This window comes from Bubalus bubalis, chromosome 14 (assembly GCF_019923935.1).
Source record: "Bubalus bubalis isolate 160015118507 breed Murrah chromosome 14, NDDB_SH_1, whole genome shotgun sequence".
NCBI classification, from domain to species: Eukaryota; Metazoa; Chordata; class Mammalia; order Artiodactyla; family Bovidae; genus Bubalus; species Bubalus bubalis.
The window spans coordinates 7,786,309-7,806,451 of record NC_059170.1 but is presented as its reverse complement, the minus strand read 5'-3'; the positions used below and the strand labels follow the sequence as shown (position 1 = coordinate 7,806,451).

Genomic DNA, 20,143 nt, shown 5'->3' with positions numbered 1-20,143 from the left:
ATTTACAAAGCTAGTTTCATTGATAAGGTTGTCCACTCTAGAATTACAGAGTTACTTGACTAAGAGCCAAGCCTTTCATTAATTTTAAAGGAATTAGAGCAGCAGTTCCCCACTTGAGGGTACTTTGGCCTCCCGGGCGCTTGACTGGAGACATTTTTGGTTGTCACAACTTGATGAGGGGGATACCCCTGGCACCTAGTGGGTAGAGGCCAGCGATGTCGCTGAACAGCCTACCATGGACAGTACAGCCCCAGCAAAGAATGATCTGGCTCCAAGGGTCAACAGTGCCGAGGCTGAACAACCCTGATTTATCAAGAGCTCCAGTTTTTCACTCCAGAGATATTCTGTAAACACACAAAAGCAGTGTTCACGCACCCACCTATCAGTCTCCTAAAGAACTAGCCCAAACTTCTTCTTTTAAAGTAATTAAGAGTTCCCTGGTGGTCTAGTGGTTAGGATACGGCACTTTCACTGCCATGGCCTGAGTTCAATGCCTGATTGAAGAACTGAGATCCTACAAGACAGGGGTCCCCCACCTCCAGTGTCTAATGCCTGACGATCTGAGGTGGAGCTGATGTCATAATAATAGAAAAAAAGTACACAATAAGTGTAATGTGCTTGAATCATCCTGAAACCATCCGCCCACCACCCCAGTCCATGAAAAAATTGTCTTCCACAAAACGATCCCTGGTGCCCAAAAGGTTGGGGACCACTGCCACGAGACATGAAGTGTGGCCCAAAAAAATAAGAATAAAGTAATTGACTAAGGAAGTCTCTTAGTGAATTTGACTGTTAACCATGCCGCTAGCTTTCAGAAAAACATCTAAGGAGCTGAGTTCTCTCAGGAATATTAGCCGTGAGCTTGCTAATTAACAAGTAATTAGCAAGATCACATCCCGAACTCATGAACATCTACCTCTGCTGGTTATACAAGTTTCCTTAAGAAAATGCCTTGTGAGGAGCTTGAAGTAGGGTTAACTAATTCCATCACCTAAGAAGCTTCGGGGTAAGAGAAGAGTTTGGAAATCTCCAGATGCCTCTTTAGACATGCTTCCCACTGGGAGTACTCAGAGATGCCTTTGGAGCGGGAAGTCCAGGAAGGCTTACACCTGCGGCTGGGTCCACTTAGAGACCGGAAGTGGCTTAACCTGTAGGATGTCGGCATAGGAGCATCTTGGAGGAAAGACCGTGGGCTGCCCCCTCTTCATGTTGAAGGACTGACTGGCGTTTCACCTGAGACCCCTGTGATGAGGGTGAAAGAGACTGCCCCTGGAAGCTGCCGTCCTTTGATCCCTGTGAGAACAAGATAATGTGCATATGAGAGTTGTGTTTTTCATTGTTTGGTTGGTTTTTTTTCTGAAAATTACTTTTGGAAGCATTGCATTTGGTAACATTCACGGATCTAGAGAGGCCTGAATTGGTTACCAGGATGGGCCTTCCCCCGGCTCATGTCTCTTTGACACATACAATGACATCCTAAAAAGTTATGGGCTGCTCATAAATCGGGGGTTGGGGTGGAAGGCTGGGGAGCCAAGAGAGGATTCAGAGTCCTTCAAGGCCGGCTCAAGTGATGTGACTTCCAATCTCAGCCAAAGCGTCTGGTTCCTGAAACCATTCCTGGCTTGGGGAGTGGGGAGCGGGGAGTGGGGGACAGCTAAGAAGTGAGGGATTTACTGGGTAACTTTGCTTTTCCACATCACGTCTGGGAAATGGGAGGCACAAATGCTCAGGGGCAATGAAGGGAGATCCTTCCCCAGCACGTGGTCTCTCCTTTTATCCACTCTGAAGCCCAGCAGTTATTAAAAAGGAAAGCTAACCTGAGACTGAGAAAAGGATCAGGCTGATTTTTGCATGGCAAACCACCTGTCATTTCTCTTAACTTTGGAAGTGTAATTTAATTCAATGGGTCCCTTGTTCATTAATGGAGGAGGAAATGGCAACCCACTCCAGTATTCTTGCCTGGAAAATTCCATGGACTGAGGCAGCTGGTAGGCTACCAGGTAGCCAGGGTCCATGGGGTCGCAAAGAGCTGGACACGACTGAGCAACTTCATTTCGCTTGTTCATTAAAAGTAGACCTCAACAGTTTTAAATCAGACATTTAAAAAAAAAAAAAATTCTGGTGGTAATATGACTGTAGCTTCTTTTTCTTAATAAAGCACTTGTTAATAGTTCCTGTGAAGACATATTCCGTGAGTAAAATGGATAAGATTCTGGTTTCTTCCGTAATCCTGTTACCGAAAGAGTGTGGGGTCCGGCTGCTTGCCACTCCAATAAACAGGCCACGTTGATGGAAAGGAAAGTTAGCTTTATTTCAGATACCGGCAGCTCAGAGGGAGGGTGGCGGACGTCTGTCCAAAGGCCAACTCCCCACCACCACCACTGGCAACCAATGGGCAAGAGCTTTTACAGAAGTCTTGGGGGCGAGGGGGCTACATGCAGAAACAGCACAGTCATCTCTGACCTTCAGATGGGTCATCGGTGGTCTGACCAGTGTCATCTTGATTGTTTTAGGTCCAGTTAATCTTCAATTCCAGGGTCCATTTGTTTCCATTTCTTTGCGGCCAGTTTTCAGAATCGCGGTAGGGCATGTCCTGGGTACAGTCTGGTCATCATGTAGCTAACTTCTCCACCTGCTATTTTAGTATCTATAAGACAGATACTAAATACAGATACTTTAGTATCTATAAGACAGATACAAATCACAGGATTTGGCTCAGCATACTATCTACAGCCCTTGAGAAAGAACTAAAGGTCCTTGACTATGCTTAACGACTACATTATTATTATTATTCAGGCTCCTTTGACTGTTTTCCTGTTTGCACACTTCCCACTTCTTGGACTCAACTTATTCTTTAAAGTTTTCCGCAGACCAAAGGCAGGCAGAGGCATGGTAGTAGGGGGAGGTGGGCAGAAGGCGCAAGGACCAGAGGGATCTGCTCCGCTTCGGTCCTGGGTTTGAATCCCGGCTCTGTCGCTTTGAATCTCCTCCTCGCTTTGAATCTCATTTAATCTGTAAACTAGGGACAAGATATTTTGAGGAGGAAGTGTGCTAATATACAAAAGACTTACACACACTTAAATATTTATTTTTAAAAATACTTAACTGAGCATCTGCCTCGTACCCGGTCCAGGTTCAAGTTACATAGCAATAGCTCTCATAGAGCTTGTGTTCTGGTTGAGAGAGAAGCATCAAAAATCATAAGATCTTTCCAGATAATGATAAATGCTGTTAAAAACTGTAACAGTGTAATGAGATGCCGCATGAGTGGAGGGTCAGCACCCAGGTTACTTCAGGCGGGATGATCAGAGAAGGTCTTTCTGGTATTGAAAGTGGGAACTGAATGTTACAAAGGGGCCGGCCAGGAAAGCATCTGGGGAAAGGAAATTCCAGGCAGCGAGTATAGCCAGTGCAAAGGCCCTGAGGCAGTATTGAGTTGGCAAGCTCACAGAGCAGACCAGTGGGTTAGAGTGGAAAAGTGAAGGATGCTGGCATTATTCAGAGGGCCAGAGGATGCTGATGGGTTTTAAAAGAGGAGGGACAGTTCTGGTTTTTGTTTTAAAAAGACCGATCTTGCTGCTGTGTGGACAACAGCTTTGGAGGTGAGTGGAAGCTAGCTAGCCGTATATAGCCCAGCATACAAATGTGCTTGCTTTCAGCCTCCCTCACCGTCTCCCTCTCTCAGTGATGATCTAAAGGCCCCTTGGGAATAAAGTAAAAACATGAGTTATAGGCTAGGCTCAGATAATTAGAAACAGGTTTTTTATAACAAGAGTGTCCAGCAATGAAATGGGAAAGTTACGTGGGATGTGTGACAATTTTTCATTACAAATGACTGTCCTGTATCCCTGGCACCCTCTAATGTGTATTTTCCAACATCACCAAGCAGTTAATTCAATTCTGACTCTGTCTTCCTGAAGACAGCATCCAGGTCAATCCCACTCGCTAAGGGCTCAGTCCCACAAGACTGCCCCCACTTTGATGCCAGTTGCAAGTCTACATTGTTACCTGTGCTTCTGACCAACTGGCTATAAATTAGAGGTTCCCATGACCCCCTCCTTGGGTTCAACTAATGTGCTGGAGCTCACAGGACTGAAAGAAACACTTACATACAGGGACTAGTTTATGACAAAGGATATTATGAAGGATACGGATGAACAGCTATGTGGAGGAGTACATAAGGAGGGTCCAGAAAGGTCCCCAGCACAGGAGCACCCACATGCAACTGGGGTGTGCCACCTTCCCAACATGTGGATACGTTCATCACCCCAGGGAAAGTTGCTCAGTCATGTCCGACTCTTTGTGACCCCATGGACTGTAGCCCGCCAGGCTCCTCTGTTGGTGGGATTCTCCAGGCAAGAATACCAGAGTGGGTCGCCATTTCCTTCTCCCAGTATTATATTAGTTTCAGGTATGAAACATAATGATTCTGTATTTTTATAGATTTCATAGCATAAAAAGTTTTTATAGTATGGTTGACTGTGTTCTCTGTGCTGTCCATCACATCCCTGTGACTTACCTGTTTTACAGCTGGTAGCGTGTACCTCTCAATCCTCTTCACCTATTCTGCCCACCCCTCTCTCCTCAGGCAACCACTTGTTTGTTCTCTGTATCTATGAGTCTGTTTTCATTTTACGTTGGTTTGTTTTGGTGTTTTGATTCGACATACAAGTGAAAACAAACAGTATTTGTCTTTCTCAGTCCAGCTTATTTCACTGAGCAAAATATCCTCCAGGTCCATCCGTGTTGTCAGAATGGCAAGATTTCCTTCTTTTTCCTGGCTGGGTAACATTCGGTTGTATATACACACCATATCGTCTTTATCCACTCAACTGCTGATGGGCACTTAGGCTGCTTCCATATCTCGGCTATTAAAAATTCCAAGGGCTTTAGGAGTTCTGTGCCAGAAACAGGGACAAAACCCAAATATATATTTCGTACTATAAATCACAATATCAACCCTCCCCAAATGCCACTTCCCCCCAGTTATGACAAGGAGGAGTGTTGCCCAAACTTGCAAACTGCTCTCTAGGGGGAGATGCCACCTTTGCTGAGAACCTCTGCCTTAAAACAGGCTTCTCTGGTGGCTCAGCAGTAAAGAATACCCCTGCAATGCAGGAGCCACAGGAGACACGGGTTCGATCCCAGGGTCAGGAAGATCCTCTGGAGGAGGAAATAGCAACCCACTCCAGTATTTTTGCCTGAAAAGTCCCATTGACAAAGGAGCCTTGTGGGCTGCAGTCCATGGGGTCACGAAGAGTCAGACATGACTTAGTGACTAAACAACTGCCTTAAAACATGGTATATGAGATCACACACCCAAAAGAGCAGCATTTTGTCATTTTTTTCATTGCATGCTATGTGGTAGACAGACAAATGGGCCCCCAAAAGGTGTTCAGGTCCCAGTCTCCAGAATCTGTGAATGTTACCTTGTATGGCCAAAGAGACTTAACAGGTATGATTAATGTAATCACAGAGTCCTCAGAAGAGGGAGGCAGGAGGTGAGAGTCGATAGAAGGAACTAGCTGTGGCGAAGGAGCCGATGCCAAGGAATGCACTGGCCTCTGGAAGCTGAAAAAGGCAAGGAAACTGATTCGCCTTTGAAAGCTCCCAAAGGAACACCTTGACTTAATTTTTTTATTTATGTTATTTATTTCTGGCCGCACTGGGTCTTCGGTGCTGCACGGGCTTTTCTCTAATCATACAGAGTGGGGGCTACTCTTTGGTTGTGATGCATGGGTGTCATTGTTGCAGAGCACAGGCTCTAAGCTTCAGGAGCAGCAGCACAGGGGCTCAGCAGTTGTGGCACACAGGCTTAATTGCTCCATGGCACGTGAAATCTTCCCGGACCAGGGATCGAACCCCTGTCCACTGCTTTGGCAGGCAGATTCCTATCCACTGGGCTACCAGGGAAGTCTGAAACACCTTGATTTTAGATTTCTAATGTCTAGAACTCTGTAAGAGGATAAACTTGTGTTGTTTCAAGCCACTGAATTTGTGGTAATCTGTTACAGCATCCACAAGAAACTAACATACATGCTCATCTTCGTGTTTAACTTTCTGCTATGGTGAGTGGAACAGGTTTGCCATCTGCAGTTGTGAGGACAAGTTTCTTTCTGAACTGTGTTTGTTTTAAAAAAAAAATGTGCAGGAAGGGTAGCTCAATTAAAGGAAAATCCTAAGTTAACACAGCTGCTCTGCAGTGTGTGAAACTTGCAAAGGTGTTACAAGAATGGCCGTGGTTTAGCAAATACCAGGAGAAACTACTGCACGGGAATTTCTAAGTGGGGAAACCGTTCTGATGGAAGGTTGTGGACTCTGATGCCTTTTTGCTAATTTGCCTGTGCTAATAATACCCAGGAGGAAATCATATCGCACTCATTATCCTACGGGAGCCCTAGAAAGGAGTCACCTGCTTATATTCAGGTGAGGAAACTGAGACCCAGGGAGGGTGAACATCTGATCCAAGGTCATGTCTCTGGGGAATGGCAGTCCTGGGATTTGAAGCCAGGTCCTGCTGACTCCTCAGTTAATGTTCTCGGTCGCTTTGCTTCAGGGAGCTTCTTGCCTGTGGCCACTTTCATGCACACCTGGTGAATGGTGGAGGCGATCTGCGGTGCTCATTGGAGGAAAGCACTTGCTCCATTAGGCGATGCTTGTATAAAGAAGAGACTGTGGCCCTAAAACCAGAAAATAAAACAGGCCCTTCCGTGCACTTGACTTCACAACACTTTAGGGTTGAGGGAGTAAGAGGTGCCATCAAAAGAGAAGACAGTCTTCTGAAGTGCTGCCTGGAAAGGCTCAGTTATTCCTAAGATGTGCAGAAGCACTTGAACTTGCCTGTGGTCATTGCCACTCCGACTGAAATATACCTGTTTGGGTGCAGACACAGGGAGGCTGTGAGCAGAGTCAAGAATCTTTCAACTGCATGCAACAGAAACAGCACACATTAGTTTAAGACAAAATGGAAAATGTATTCGTGTAACCAGAATATCCAGAAGTAGATTTTGGAAACAGTGGGATCTGATCCCCCAATATTTTCGTATGAATCCGCATATGATGATGTACTTTGATGTTTCATCATCTATTCTACTGCTGCTGCTAAGTCGCTTCAGTCGTGTCCGACTCTGTGCGACCCCACAGACGGCAGCCCACCAGGCTCCCCCGTCCCTGGGATTCGCCAGGCAAGAACACTGGAGTGTCATCTATTCTCGAGATTGGTAAATTTTTCCCTGGTGGCATAATAAATATTTTAGGCTTTAGGCTAGGCTCTGCAGGAGCGATCAACGCTGCCATTATGGCCCAAAAGCAGCCACAAACGCTGAGCGAACAAGTGGGCATGTCTGTGTTCCAGTAAAACTTTATAAAAACTGACAGCCGTAGTTTAGTAACCCCTAGATTCTCTTATCGGAGAAGGCAATGGCAACCCACTCCAGTACTCTTGCCTGGAAAATCCCATGGACAGAGGGGCCTGGTGGGCTGCAGTCCATGGGGTCGCTAGGAGTCGGACACGACTGAGTGACTTCACTTTATTTTTTCACTTTCATGCATTGGAGAAGGAAATGGCAACCCACTCCAGTGTTCTTGCCTGGAGAATCCCAGGGACGGGGGAGCCTGATGGACTGCCGTTTATGGGCTTGCACAGAGTCAGACACAACTGAAGCAACTTAGCAGCAGCAGATTCTCTTATATTTGTTTCATTCTTTTTTTGTCTTTTTTAAGCTGGTCATTTTTAAAGTAAACATTCACTAAAAGGATGACAACCTGCTGCTACTGCTGCTAAGTCGCTTCAGTTGTGTCCGACTCTGTGCGACCCCATAGATGGCAGCCCACCAGGCTCCCCCGTCCCTGGGATTCTCCAGGCAAGAACACTGGAGTGGGTTGCCATTTCCTTCTCCAATGCATGAAAGTGAAAAGGGAAAGTGAAGTCGCTCAGTCGTGTCCGACTCAGCGACCTCATGGACTGCAGCCTACCAGGCTCCTCCGTCCATGGGATTTTCCAGGCAAGAGTACTGGAGTGGGGTACCATTGCCTTCTCCCGGATGACAACCTACTCTTTGAAAAACTCGTTTAATCTTTGTATTAATAACAATTTTATGAGTTGATTAACCCCATTTTACAGATGAAAAACTGAGGCACACAGAGGTTAAGTAACTTGTACAGTCATCTAGTGGTAAGAGGTGGAACTAGCTTTGAACATAATAAGCAGTCTGGCTCAGAACCCACACTCTTAACCTACTACAAAACACTCAGTAATTACTGGCTATTATTATTATCCAGCCAGCTGTGGGAAAAAAAAAAAGACCACAGTCTTATAAGTTAGTTTCAAGATGAATTTGGGGGAATGCCTTTCTTTTCTTCAAAGCGTTGTGATGCTGATTAGTGTGGCTCTCACCTCTTTAAATTATAAACAGAATTAAATGATGAATTAAACCATCTACTACAAAAGCGTTATGTGCTTAAAATAGAAAACTTGGAAAATTCAATAAAGGAAATTCTCTTTTGGACGAATAGAGCTGTGATTCATTACATACGACTTTTTGGTTCAAAACTTGGACTCCTTCAGAAATGAAAATGGTTTCCTCCTAATCCACAGGGATTGGGCAGAAGACCTCTAAGAATACGGCTTAAATCGGAGAGCTTAGATATTTGGAGTGATGAAGGCACTTGACAGAAAACAATTGCCGTCATCTAAATTAACATCTAAATTAACCCCGAAGAATTTTTTGCATTCAGATTTTGAAACCTCCAGGAATCCACATGCCATTTTCCTCCTTCAAGTTTGTTTGATATTCGATTAATTTCGTTTTAGGAAAAGACTTTCTGTTTTAAGGCTCTTACCCTCTCCACCCGCATCCAGGAAATACAGCCATACGTCACAAGATAACTTACTGATCCACAAGGCAGATCTTTGAGGGGCCCATATGGTGAACACCCCCACCATCTTCCTCTAATTAAGAGAACCTCACCAAGAATGCGTGATAATTAGGTTACAGCTGCATCCAGACCCACAGCATCTGCCTCGAGGGGGGTTGTTGTGCTTGGAACGTCCTCATCAGCCTCCTAAATGAAAGCGTCCGTAGCCCACCTCGCCGTCATCAAAGCCGAACCCTGACAAATCTGTAGAACATGAGAGCACATTGAAAAAATCTGCAGTCTGATTTGTACCTTCGTGGGGAGAGAACCACCCAGATTCTTGAGTCAAAGATGACATTCCATCCACCCGACCCCAACGGCCCCCAGCGCAGTCCTTTCCACAGACAAGTTACAAATCGAAGTGCGTTTTGGGAAAACTCCCTTTTCTCAGTTCTCCATTCTGGTTTAAATTGATTGTTTTTTAAGCACAATCTGTTTCTTGCTGTTACTTAAGAAATTAACCACTGATTTTTTTTTTAATCCAAAGAGTATGTAATGATTAAGAAAATGGTTTTCATGTGAGATGGTATTTTCATAAAGCACATCTTTCATAGCATCCCATCTGATTCGGGATATTCCTGCTGGGTTTACAGAAACACGAGGAAGCGCACTGGGATGTTTTGACAATAACCAGCGCTCGTAGAGTGCCTGATATGCCAGACCCTGGGCTAGGGGTTACATGTGTGCTGTTTCATTTAGTCCTTTTATTAGTTGGAAAAACATGATGCAAAGACTCCATATTTTAGGCTTTCTTTGACTGGGAGGAGTGCTAGTTCAGGTGGGCTTCCTCCCTCTCCAAGCTACACAGGGTGAATTAAGCTAGCAAACCAGGATGGTGTGTTTATAGAGCATGTCAGGGATGCATTCAGAGGGCAGCATGAGATGAAACCCCTGTCACCCTGTCCTCACATTAATTCATGCTCAGCCTCCACCAATTTTTGTTTCTTCATTTCTCAGTCTTTACAACCCTGAAAAAAACATTTTCTACTTGGATACAGTGGTCTGGCCCAGAGTAACACTGTGTGTCACTTAACTACAGGGACAGCTGCACTTTTCTTGGGCTGTTCTAGACTTTTCCACCTCAGCAGAACTAGTTTTTATCAAGTATCTTGAAAAGAGGTTCCCACTACACAGTTTAAAATCATATAATAGGCAGCATGCAAGCAGATTTTAGAAAAAACTGAAATAAGAGAATGCTTAGGGAGTAGTTAGCTATTCTAAAAGTTCTCCTCAGAAACCTTTGGGTGTCTTGAAGTTTTTGTTTCAGTTTTTAATAATCCCAGAAATGTTTGAATCTCTTCTTTAAAAAAAAGAAATTGAGAATATTCTAGATAATGCTAAAGTTCACTTTGATCATCACTTCTAATTCCTCTCTCCCCTCCACTCTGCTTTCCAAAGGTAATTACTGTTCTGATTATGGATATATAGCTTTGCAGATATTTACAGATATATAAGGGCCCATGGAAAATATGTAGTAACATTTTATATGTCTCCAATAAATGGTAATAACATGCAGTATATAACTCTCGGATATATACTTTCAGTCAATAATAATTTTTTGATGTGTCCATGTTAACACCTGGAGATCTGATTCATTTGTTTCTATTGAATTTAGTTTCCCATTGCACGAATATTCTACATTTTATTTCTCTAATCTCTTCAGTGGACAGCTAAATAGTTTTCAGTCATTTGCAGTTTACAAACAACTCTGTAATGAACATCTTTTTACACATCCCTTGTTCACATATATGGATTTTTCTCTAGGGTAGTATTTACTCTGGTCTTCCCTGGTGGCTCGGACGGTAAAGAACCCGCCTGCAATAAGGGAGACCTGGGTTCGATCCCTGGGTTGGGAAGATCCCCTGGAGAAGGAAATGGCAACTGCCCACACTCCATAACTCTTGCCTGGAAAACCCCCATGGACAGAGGAACCTGGCGGGCTAGAGTCCATGGGGTCACAAAGAGTCGGACACGACTGAGTGACTAAGCATGCAGTGTTTACTGGAGGGTAACGTTACTTGCCGAGGTTTCCATTTTTTGGCGGCACTGGGCCTTCGCTGCTGCACGGGCTCTCTCCAGTTGCGGCGCTCGGGCGTCTCACTGCGGTGGCGTCTCTTGTTGTCGAGCTCAGGCTCTGGGGCCCGCAGGTTCAGTGGCTGTCACGCACAGGCTTAGCTGCCCCATAGCATATGGAGTCTTCCTGGACCAGGGATCAGACCCGTGTCCCCTGCTTTGCCAGGTGGATTCTTAACCACAGGACCACCAGGAAAGCCCCTCCTTTTGTTTTTAGTTTTCTTTTAATCCAAGAAATATATGCGTAGAGTTTAAAACTCCTGTCTTCTCCAAAGGAAGGGATTATGAAACGCAGCAAGCAGTCCCCAGTGATTTGCCCCCAACCCCACCCTGTTTTTTCGCCCAGAGGCAACAACTCTCAACTCTTCTTGATTCTTTGGGTATTTACCTTCAAATTTTGAGGTAACCTGCTTCTTTACCCACTGCATGATTTTTTTCTGTTTTTGGCAGGATCTCTGGCTTTAGCTCTCTCTTCACACCCACCCTTGCCTCTCACACACATGTAGACTTTCTCTCCACACCCTCCCAATATCAGTAAGTCATCATTTCAGCTTTTTTGATGTAGAGGATTCGGCTTCTTATAACCATGCAAACACTTGTCACAGGTAAGCCATTTTTGTCTACAGTAACTGCTTTTCCTGTTTTGTGTGCTGGCCTGAGAGTTGACATTTTTCTGAATAAATCCTTTCAGTGGATGAATCTAGATGGCTGCTGCTTCTTGCTTCCCACTTAGCACATGGAGGGCTGGGCATAGGTGGTTAGGCGTACAAACAGCCTCACTAGGAAAGAATGTGTGCACTCCTGCGGAGGTGAAATGGTTTGGTTTCAAGCAGTATGTGGAAACACCCCCCAAACCTTTCCCCAGGTCACACAGTGATTCCTTACTTGGCTCCAAAGAGTTTGTTTTCCCCGTTTCCTCTTCGTTTTTCATGGACCACTCTACCCTGCGACTTCCAGCCAGGGCCTGGCGTGCTAAGCTTTGGCTATGGAAGCCCTAATGAGGTGTTTCACCTAATGGCTATGTTCCTGGGCTTGATCCTTCACAGTTGTGTGTGTGAAGCTGAGATCACCAGCTGCGATTTTCTATTTTTTTAAGGGTCAAGACGGGTTTATGTCATTCATTATTTGTTTTTATAATAGAGGTAATACAGCCTCCTGGTGAAAAATTCAACTGGGAAAAGAGGTGTATGGAGGTCAAGGCCACCTTTCCTCCTCTCCCAATCCTGGCCGCTCCGAGGCCTCCTCTGAAGCCGAGCTGCCCTGAACCAGATTACTGGCTTCAGATCCCAGCACTCGCTAGCTGTGGCACCTTGAGCAGGGTGCTCTGTGAGCCTCAGTGTTCTCATCTCTGAAATGGGAAGATATTAAGTGCTCGCCTCAGAGAGCATTGTGGGGATTAAATGAGTCAATAAATACTTAGAGAGTGGCACAGAGAAAGCACCTAACAGATATTAATGAGGACTATTACTAAGTGTTGTCTCTCCTTGTAGACCAGTGGTCCTTAACCTTGACTGCACATTGAAATCAGGTGGGGAGTTTAAACTTCTCTCGTGCCTGGATCCCACCCGCAGCCATTGTGATTTTATTGATTTTTAAATGCTCCTCACGTCAATAAAGTGTGCAGCCAGGGTTGAGAACCATTATGCGCTATATTTCCCATGTGTGTGCTCTATATTTTCCACGTGTATCAGTTGGAATCAGTGAGGTTATGCTGCAGTAACAAACATGCCCCGAATCTCACCTGCTTCTTATTTATGGTACATGTCCGTTGTGGTCTGTTGTAGCCCTGACACTCATCATCTTTATTCTGGAACCCAAGCTGATGAGTCACTTGTAGCTGGAACATTTAGCCTTTTGAAGTGGGAAGAGAGCATGGCAAACCATACACTAGCTCTTAAAGCTTCCAACCAGAAGTAGAAAAAAAAGGGAGGGGGGAGTGTTAGTCGCTCAGTTGTGTCTGACTCTTTGAAATCCCATGGACTGGGATCCCACAAGGCTCCTCTGTCCATGGAATTCTCCAGGCAAGAATAGTGGAGTGGTTATCCATTCCCTTCTCTAGGGGATCTTCCTGACCCAGGGATCGAACTTGGGTCTCCTGCACTGCAGGCAGATTCTTTACCGTCCCAGCCACCGGAGAAGGCCCTTCCAACCAGGAGTGAAACATATCTTCTGCTGACATTTCGTTGGCCAAAGCAAGTCACGTGGTCACCGTTGAGTTCCACAGGGAACCTCTAAATCAGGGGTCAGCAGCCTTTGTCTTCAGGGGGCCAGATAGTCAGCACTTTAGGATCGGTAAGCATCTGTCACAGCTACTCACCTCAGCCTTCAAAGCCCAAAAGCAACCATATACAACACACTCTCCAAAAATGTAAAAATCGCTCAACTTGTGAGCCATTCAGAACAGACAGCAGGCCAGATCTGACCTGCGGGCTGTAGTTTGCCAGCGCCTGGCGTGTATCCTCTTCCTACAGGGAGAAGCTTTTCAGGAAGGGACCCCAAATATGGATGAAGAGTAATGCAGTCTACACATTATGTGTGTAGGAACAAGAGGGCGAGAGAATGGACCCTTTTATTGTTCCCTGTGTTTTACACAGTAATTGCATGCGTGCTAAGTTGCTTCAGTCTTGTCTGACTCTTTGTGACCCTAAGGACTGTAGCCCGCCAGGCTCCTCTGTCCATGGGATTCTCCAGGCAAGAAATACTGGGGTGGTTTGCCATGCCTGCCTCCAGGGAATCTTCCCAACCCAGGGACCCAACCAGCGTCTCTTATGTCTCCTGCATTGGCAGGCGGGTTCTTTACCACCTGGGATGCCCTTTACACAGTGTACTGTGATACAATTTGCTCTTGTTCTTTATTACTGTGTTTCTGGATGATTCTTTCATGTCAGGAGTTCTAGCATGACTCCATTTTTTTAATGGCTGCCTAGTTTTCCCTGGTATGGATGTACTACAGTGGGTTTTGTTTGTGCTTTTATAGTTAATCCTCTCTTGTTAGATAACAGTGGTTTTTTTCAAACATCTGGAGCAGGAAGGCAGTGTCATAGACTGATCAGTGTAAAGAGAGTACCAAGATCCCAAGTCTGCCAGTAGTTTATAGATGGTTTATACTGCTCTCCCTAAAATGTCTTGTTTTCTAAGAGGTTCTCTTTTCCTCCAGCCATTTGTGGTTCTTGCAACACTGAACACAGGTGCCATTCCAGAGGCATTTGGGGGGGAGATTTAAACACTGATGAGGATAAATAGAAATGATGAAAAGGTAGACGTGAAATCCCAGAAGCTGTGCAACATTATTACCCTGAGCCCACCTGGACACACATTTTAGGCCACGTGGGAGCCACAGAGATGAAGACAGAACCCAAGCGCCGGCGGGGAGGTTGAGATGGCACCAACCCCACTTGCACGCTCTCCTCTTCCTAACAGGACACCACGGCGTCCGTGCGCATCGGCCTCATGATGGAAGAAATGATCTTCAACCTCGCAGACACACACCTGTTCTTCAATGACCTGGAGGTTTGGAATTGTTTGATTACTTGTTTCATTCCATAGTTGCTTTATTTAATCACCTGCATCTGGTTTGGGGGCGGAGACACTGCCTTTTCATTTTCCCTTTTTTCTTTTTCATTTGGAGGCTAGAAACTTTTGCTTGCAACCCCCAAGAAGGCATAGGACTGTGGCCAGCCACAGCTTATTGGAAACACACTCGACCGGATTCCCTCTGTGGTTAATGGGCTTTTCTCTCTGCTCTAGCAGTGATGTCCACTGGCAGTTTTACTAATCCAATCAAGGCTGTGTAGTTTCTTCCTCCTGAAATTTACTATTTAATAAAGTTTATTAAGGCAAATTAGTATGGATCCTCCTGGGTCAGGAATAATTAGCAGTGGGCCAGGATGGAAGCTTTTAAAAACAATTTACATTCCCCTGAAAACATGTTTTACAAAGAGAAAGGGGAGGGGGAGCATGCTGATTTAAAGTATCAGCTTCTGTGCCCTTAAGCAAGGAGCAAGGGAGATGGGAGAAGGGGAAAGCAGCTTCAGAAATAAATTTAATTCATTTGTTTATACACTGCCTGTGTCCAAAAGATTGGGGAAGAATCTCAAATAGAAAACATATTTAAGATAGAGCTACTAAAGCAAACACAAAGGAAAAGAAAGCCATGTAATGAATAAGGCTGAAGCATTGTACAAATATAAAAATCTGGCTTGGGTTAATGACAGCAATTCAGAGTCTGTCTGTGAGCTTCCTGGTAGCAAAAGCAAGAAAGGAAATAACATGCACTACCTTCCCCTAATGAAAACGCAAACGGCTTTCTCCAAGGTAAGGAAAGGTTGTCTGATAAGAGAATTAACATAGGAATCTTCTAGATTTGTAAATTATATTCTCGTTATTGGCTTAACAGATAGAAAAATAAAGGCAACCTAAAATATAACTGCTTATGAAAGAACAATTCTATTTATCCTGGTAGGAATATTTTTTCCTAGAATCTGAAAAATCCCTGGGGACTCCACTACGAAGTAGAAACATCAAGGCTATAAATTTCAAATCTGTCCTGGCCAGGCTGGAGCATTGCCAATATTTATCATCAGGAAAGGATACAGGGTTTCCTTTCTGTTCTGCTGTCCTAGAGTTCCAGAGGGAAAATGCTTGCTGAAATGATCAGTCTTGTGTTCTGTCCAGTCTCGACAAGCCATTTGGGCCTCAGTCTTCACGTCTGTGAAATGGGATTGATGCTCTCTGCCCAGCCTCTTTTTTAAGAGAGGATTGAGATAGAAACTTGCTGAGGAAGAAAGAGAGCTTTGGAGTAGTGGAAAATGCCAGTAGCATCAAAGCCCAAAACTATCTCTTTCACCAAAAGCAACATGCAAGCTCTCTTTACCAAGGCCTCTCATATCTTGGAGGGGGAAAAAAAGAGAGAGAAAGAGCTTAAATTTTTAAATTGAAAAAAAAAATGGCAATTGAATTCAGCAAGTATTATGGAGCCTAATGTAGTAAAGACTCCACTGATCACACATAGCAAAACCCAAGTCGCTTTAGCAAAAAATGAAAACTATTGGCCCTTGTAGTTGAAAAGTCCAGGGTAGATTTCGTTTTTCCCTGTATCCTGCTTAGAATATTACTTATATGAGAGCAGAGACCATGTCTGTCTGATTCACCTTAAATCCCTGGAGACCAGGCAATAAACAGCCAAACAAATCCGTAAATAAGAATGCTTGTGAGAGTGAAAAGGATGTGAAGAAAATAAAACAATCAGGTGTGATAGTGAGGGAACAGGTTGGAGTAACAGCATTCTCGTTGTCGAGGGAGTCAGGGAAGGTGTCTCAAGGACATGGCATTTGAGCCAAGGCCTGAATGATGGCAGGGGTCAGCCAGGTAGAGATGAAAGGAGATGGGGTCAGCAGGTGCAAAGGCCCTGAGGTGAGAACTAGTGTGATGTCTTCTAGGTTCTGCGAGAAGGCCACGTGACTGCAGTGGGTGAGTGAGAGCAGAGAGAGATGAGTCTAGAGAGGCAGGCGTGAGCCAGACACAAGCCATAAACATCAGGGTTTATTCTGAGTGCTGTGGACAGCCATGGGGCGGAGAAGCATGAAACAGGAAGAGCCACGTGACCTGGCTTATGTGGCACAATGACCACTCTGGCTGCTGCATGGAGAACAGGCAATAGGAGGGGGAGGGGAGAGACTGGGGGACTAACATAGAGGTACCTCCAAGCAAAAGAAGAAAAACAGGTTGGATTGAGATGGGAAGAAGATGTGCACTTAGGGATGGTGGTAAAGCTAAGAGGCCTTGCTCACAGGTTGGACAAGGGGGATGAGGGAGAGTGAGGAGGCAAGAGAGACTCCTGGGCTCAGCCTGACCTGGGTGATGGTGCTGTTCTCTGTGATGGGCAACACAGGGGAGGTGAAGAATCCATCCCTCTGTCGAGCGCACCTGGGGTCTGAGATGTCTGGGACACTCCAGCGATGACACCAAGTGTGTGTTAGTTGCTCAGTCGTGTCCCACTCTTTGCGACCCCCATGGACTGTAGCCCACCAGGGTCCTCTGTCCATGGGGATTCTCCAGGCAAGAACACTGGAGTGGGTAGCCATTCGCTTCGCCAGGGGATCTTCCCAACCCAGGGATCGAACCTGGTCTCCCACACTGCAGGCAGATTCTTTACCATCTGAGCCACCAGGGAAGCCCGATGATACCAAACTGTGAGGCAAATACATAAGCGTTTGAAGCTCTTATGCAATAGAAAGGCAGATACATAGTAGGGGCTTTGTCCACCTTGGTTGAAACTGAAACTCAGAGCCAGGTATTTTGAGGGGACCGTTGTGTGTGAGTTCAAGCCCGTATCTTCAGACCCTTGCCCCCTCTGCTATTCCTCACTGGCCCCAAAGTCAAAGTCGCACCTCTTAGAAAACCATCGTAATTACCAGCTGGAGCTACTCAGGGAAGACTGTTTTTATTCTCTACACTTTTTTTTTTCCCCCCAAAATGTCCCCAATGCCAGAAGCCCCAAGGGCACCTCGGCAGAATTGAAACCACGTTCCTCGATGGAGAAGTTAAGACTCACACAAGTGAAAACATACTGTTTGATGGTGCCGGGGAGCCCCTGTCAAAATCTGAAGAGCAGCCTCGTGAAGCTCCGCAGGGAGGCTGTTCCGGGCTGGGCAGAGTCGCGCTGTCTGCGGAGCCCAGTGCAAGGCCTGGCTCCTGGGCCGATGGTTAGATGATGGCGTTTAGGGAGCAAAGTCCGATCCCTTTCTCTGAGCCTGCAGTGCTGTCTGTAAATTAGGAGGTCGGCTTCCACAAGCAGCAGCGATTTATGGAGAATTTAGCGTTCGCCAGGCCCTACTCTTAAGTGCTGTGAATTCAGTGGCCAAAAAAAAAAAAAGCACAGCAAGATCCCGCACCCTGGACGCACTGACCTTCCAGTTGGGGAAACAGACCATAAATAACTGAATATAAAATGTCAGATGAAATGCTCCAAAGAGAGCCTAGCAAAGTCAAAGGAGATGGACCCAGGGGGTATTTTACTTGGTATAACCAGATAAGACTTCTCTGACATTGGAGCAGAGACCTGAAGAGGTGAAAGAGAGGATCATGTGGGTATCTAAGCAAAGAGTGTGCCAGACAGAGAAAACAGAAGTGCAAAGGCCCTGGGGCATGGGCAAAGTTGGCAAGTTCCAGGAGCAGGGAGGAGAGGCCAGGGCAGCTAGAGCCAGAGCAGGAAAGATTTGGGGGAGGGGAAGACAGATCATATGGCCCATGGTAAAGTTCCAGGTAACATTCTGAGAGTGACCAGAAGCCACTGGACGACTTTGAGCGGGGGAGCAAAATGACCTGACTCGTGGTTCAGAGGCGCCCCCTGGCTGCTGGGTGGAGAAGACCAAAGAGGGAAATGGTGGAAGCAAGTGTTTTGCATTAAATCTGATTCCGGGCCTCAAGGGTGAAAGGGCTCCTGGGGCGGGGGAGGGGAGGGTGGAATCCACGGAGGAAGAACTGGTCAGAGACAAAGTAGGTGCCAAGTTCAGCTTTCCCTCTGGACATTCGGGATGCGCATCCTGAGTTCAGAGCAAGCACCTGCTCATCAGCTCAGTCTGCCTTTGACTCCTGGCCCCACCATCTCCTGGGCTGTGTGGCCTGAGTGAGTGACTGCAGCTCTCTGAATCTCAGTTTTCTCATCTGTTAAAGGGGTAGCTGAAAAGCCCCTACCTTCCAGGGTTATCGTGATGATGGGAGATGTATGGAAGCAGTCAGCACAGAGCCTGCTCCCCTGTACATGTCCAGCAGATGGGCCTCCCCACCAGTGGCCACATGTGCCACTGGGACCACACGAGAATGGGGTAACATGGTACAGGGGCAAACCGATTAATAATTGTTAGATGCATTGTGTGGTGAGCTAGAAAATACAACTAGCTTACCCAATCCCTGATTTTACCATAATTCGGTAACAATACTTATAATACAGAGATATGGCAAAGAAAAGACAGTGGTGGGTGACGTGGACCTCCGTTGACAGCCAGTTGCTGGAGTCTGGGCAAAAGTCTTGACAATTACCTGGCCAGTTTGCCTTTGTGCGAGAACTGCTTCTTTTGAAGGAAAATCCAGGGCAGAGGACCCTCACCTGAAATGCCAGCGGAGCTGCGGGGCGAGGGTGGAGGCTCGATTGAATTCACACGCCAACAGCTCCGGAGCGGTCAAGCCTCCGGGGCTCATTGAACTGCGCGTGCGCCCCCGCCACGCAGGGGCGGGACCCAGTCCTAAGTCCCCGTGACTGCAGGCGCTGGGCGGCAAGCCCTCTGGGCTTTGATTTCAGGGCTCAGTGCACCGATGGGGTGGCGATGCCGATCACCCGCGTGGCCCCTGGGTGAAGAGGTGAGTGGGGCAGGGCAGATTCAGGCGAGAGACAGCCAGCCCTCACTTTCCCCACCTTCCCTGCTCTCAGGTGTCAAGTGGAGGAGAGTGAGTGTCGAAATGGGAGGGAAGAGTGGGTTATCACACGAAAGGGAAGAATTTTTTACTTCTAGCAGGCGGAGCCAGAGAGGCCACATAACCCAGTACTTCGGACGGCCTTGTGCAATGAGGAACCATTCCACCCAAAATGCCAGGGGCACCCCGTTGAGAAATGCTCTGCGGAGCCCTTGTATTTGCATATCACCTAGTCAACTCTACCGTATTTACGAATTACCTAGCGTTCAGCACGACCCAGGCTTCATGTAACTTACTTTTACTTGAAAAAAAAAATATTTTTTGTTGTTAAACTTATTTTTTTTCTTACTAATTTTTTTTTGGGGGGGGATGACTAGCACATTATGCCAGCGATATCATTGGTGATATTGCTTAGAATGAAACTAAGGTTTTATTTATTGTTTGTTTGTTTTATTGAAGTATAGTTGATTTGCAATGCTGTGTCAGTTTCTGGTGTACAGCAAAGTGATCCAGTTATATACATATATTATTTCATATTCTTTTCTAAGTGCTTTGTTACAGGATATTGAATATAGTTCCCTGTGCTAAATATAAATCCTTATTGTTTATTTTATATACAGTGTTGTATATCTGGTCATCCCAAACTCTCTTTCCGCTTTGGTGACCATAAGTTTGTTTCTTATGTCTGTGAGTCTGTTTCAGTCTTGTAAATAAGTTTGTATCATAGTTTAGATTCCACATA

The 20,143-nt window shown here is 45.8% G+C and overlaps 1 protein-coding gene and 1 long non-coding RNA gene across 9 annotated transcripts in view; one reads left to right on the top strand and one right to left on the bottom strand.

The window, feature by feature from the left end:
• Positions 1 to 20,143, top strand: part of EYA2 (EYA transcriptional coactivator and phosphatase 2) — a 235,240-nt gene that overhangs the window by 177,962 nt on the left and 37,135 nt on the right. Inside the window, exon 10 of the mRNA XM_044927574.2 lies at positions 14,410 to 14,499. Within this exon, the coding sequence (XP_044783509.2) occupies positions 14,410 to 14,499 (90 nt within the window). The remainder of the gene's footprint in view (positions 1 to 14,409; positions 14,500 to 20,143) is intronic.
• LOC123329141 lies at positions 871 to 19,266 on the bottom strand. 8 transcript variants are annotated; one of them, XR_006639928.1, is made up of 6 exons: positions 11,875 to 12,080; positions 8,970 to 9,120; positions 5,430 to 6,872; positions 4,520 to 4,898; positions 3,107 to 3,173; positions 2,786 to 3,019 (listed from the first exon to the last, which is right to left on the bottom strand). It is a non-coding gene; the product is annotated as an uncharacterized LOC123329141 (long non-coding RNA). The 8 variants fall into 8 exon arrangements; XR_006544330.2 differs by having other exon boundaries at positions 6,413 to 6,872; positions 11,875 to 12,077; XR_006639930.1 differs by lacking the exons at positions 2,786 to 3,019; positions 3,107 to 3,173 and adding an exon at positions 871 to 1,293 and having other exon boundaries at positions 11,875 to 12,079.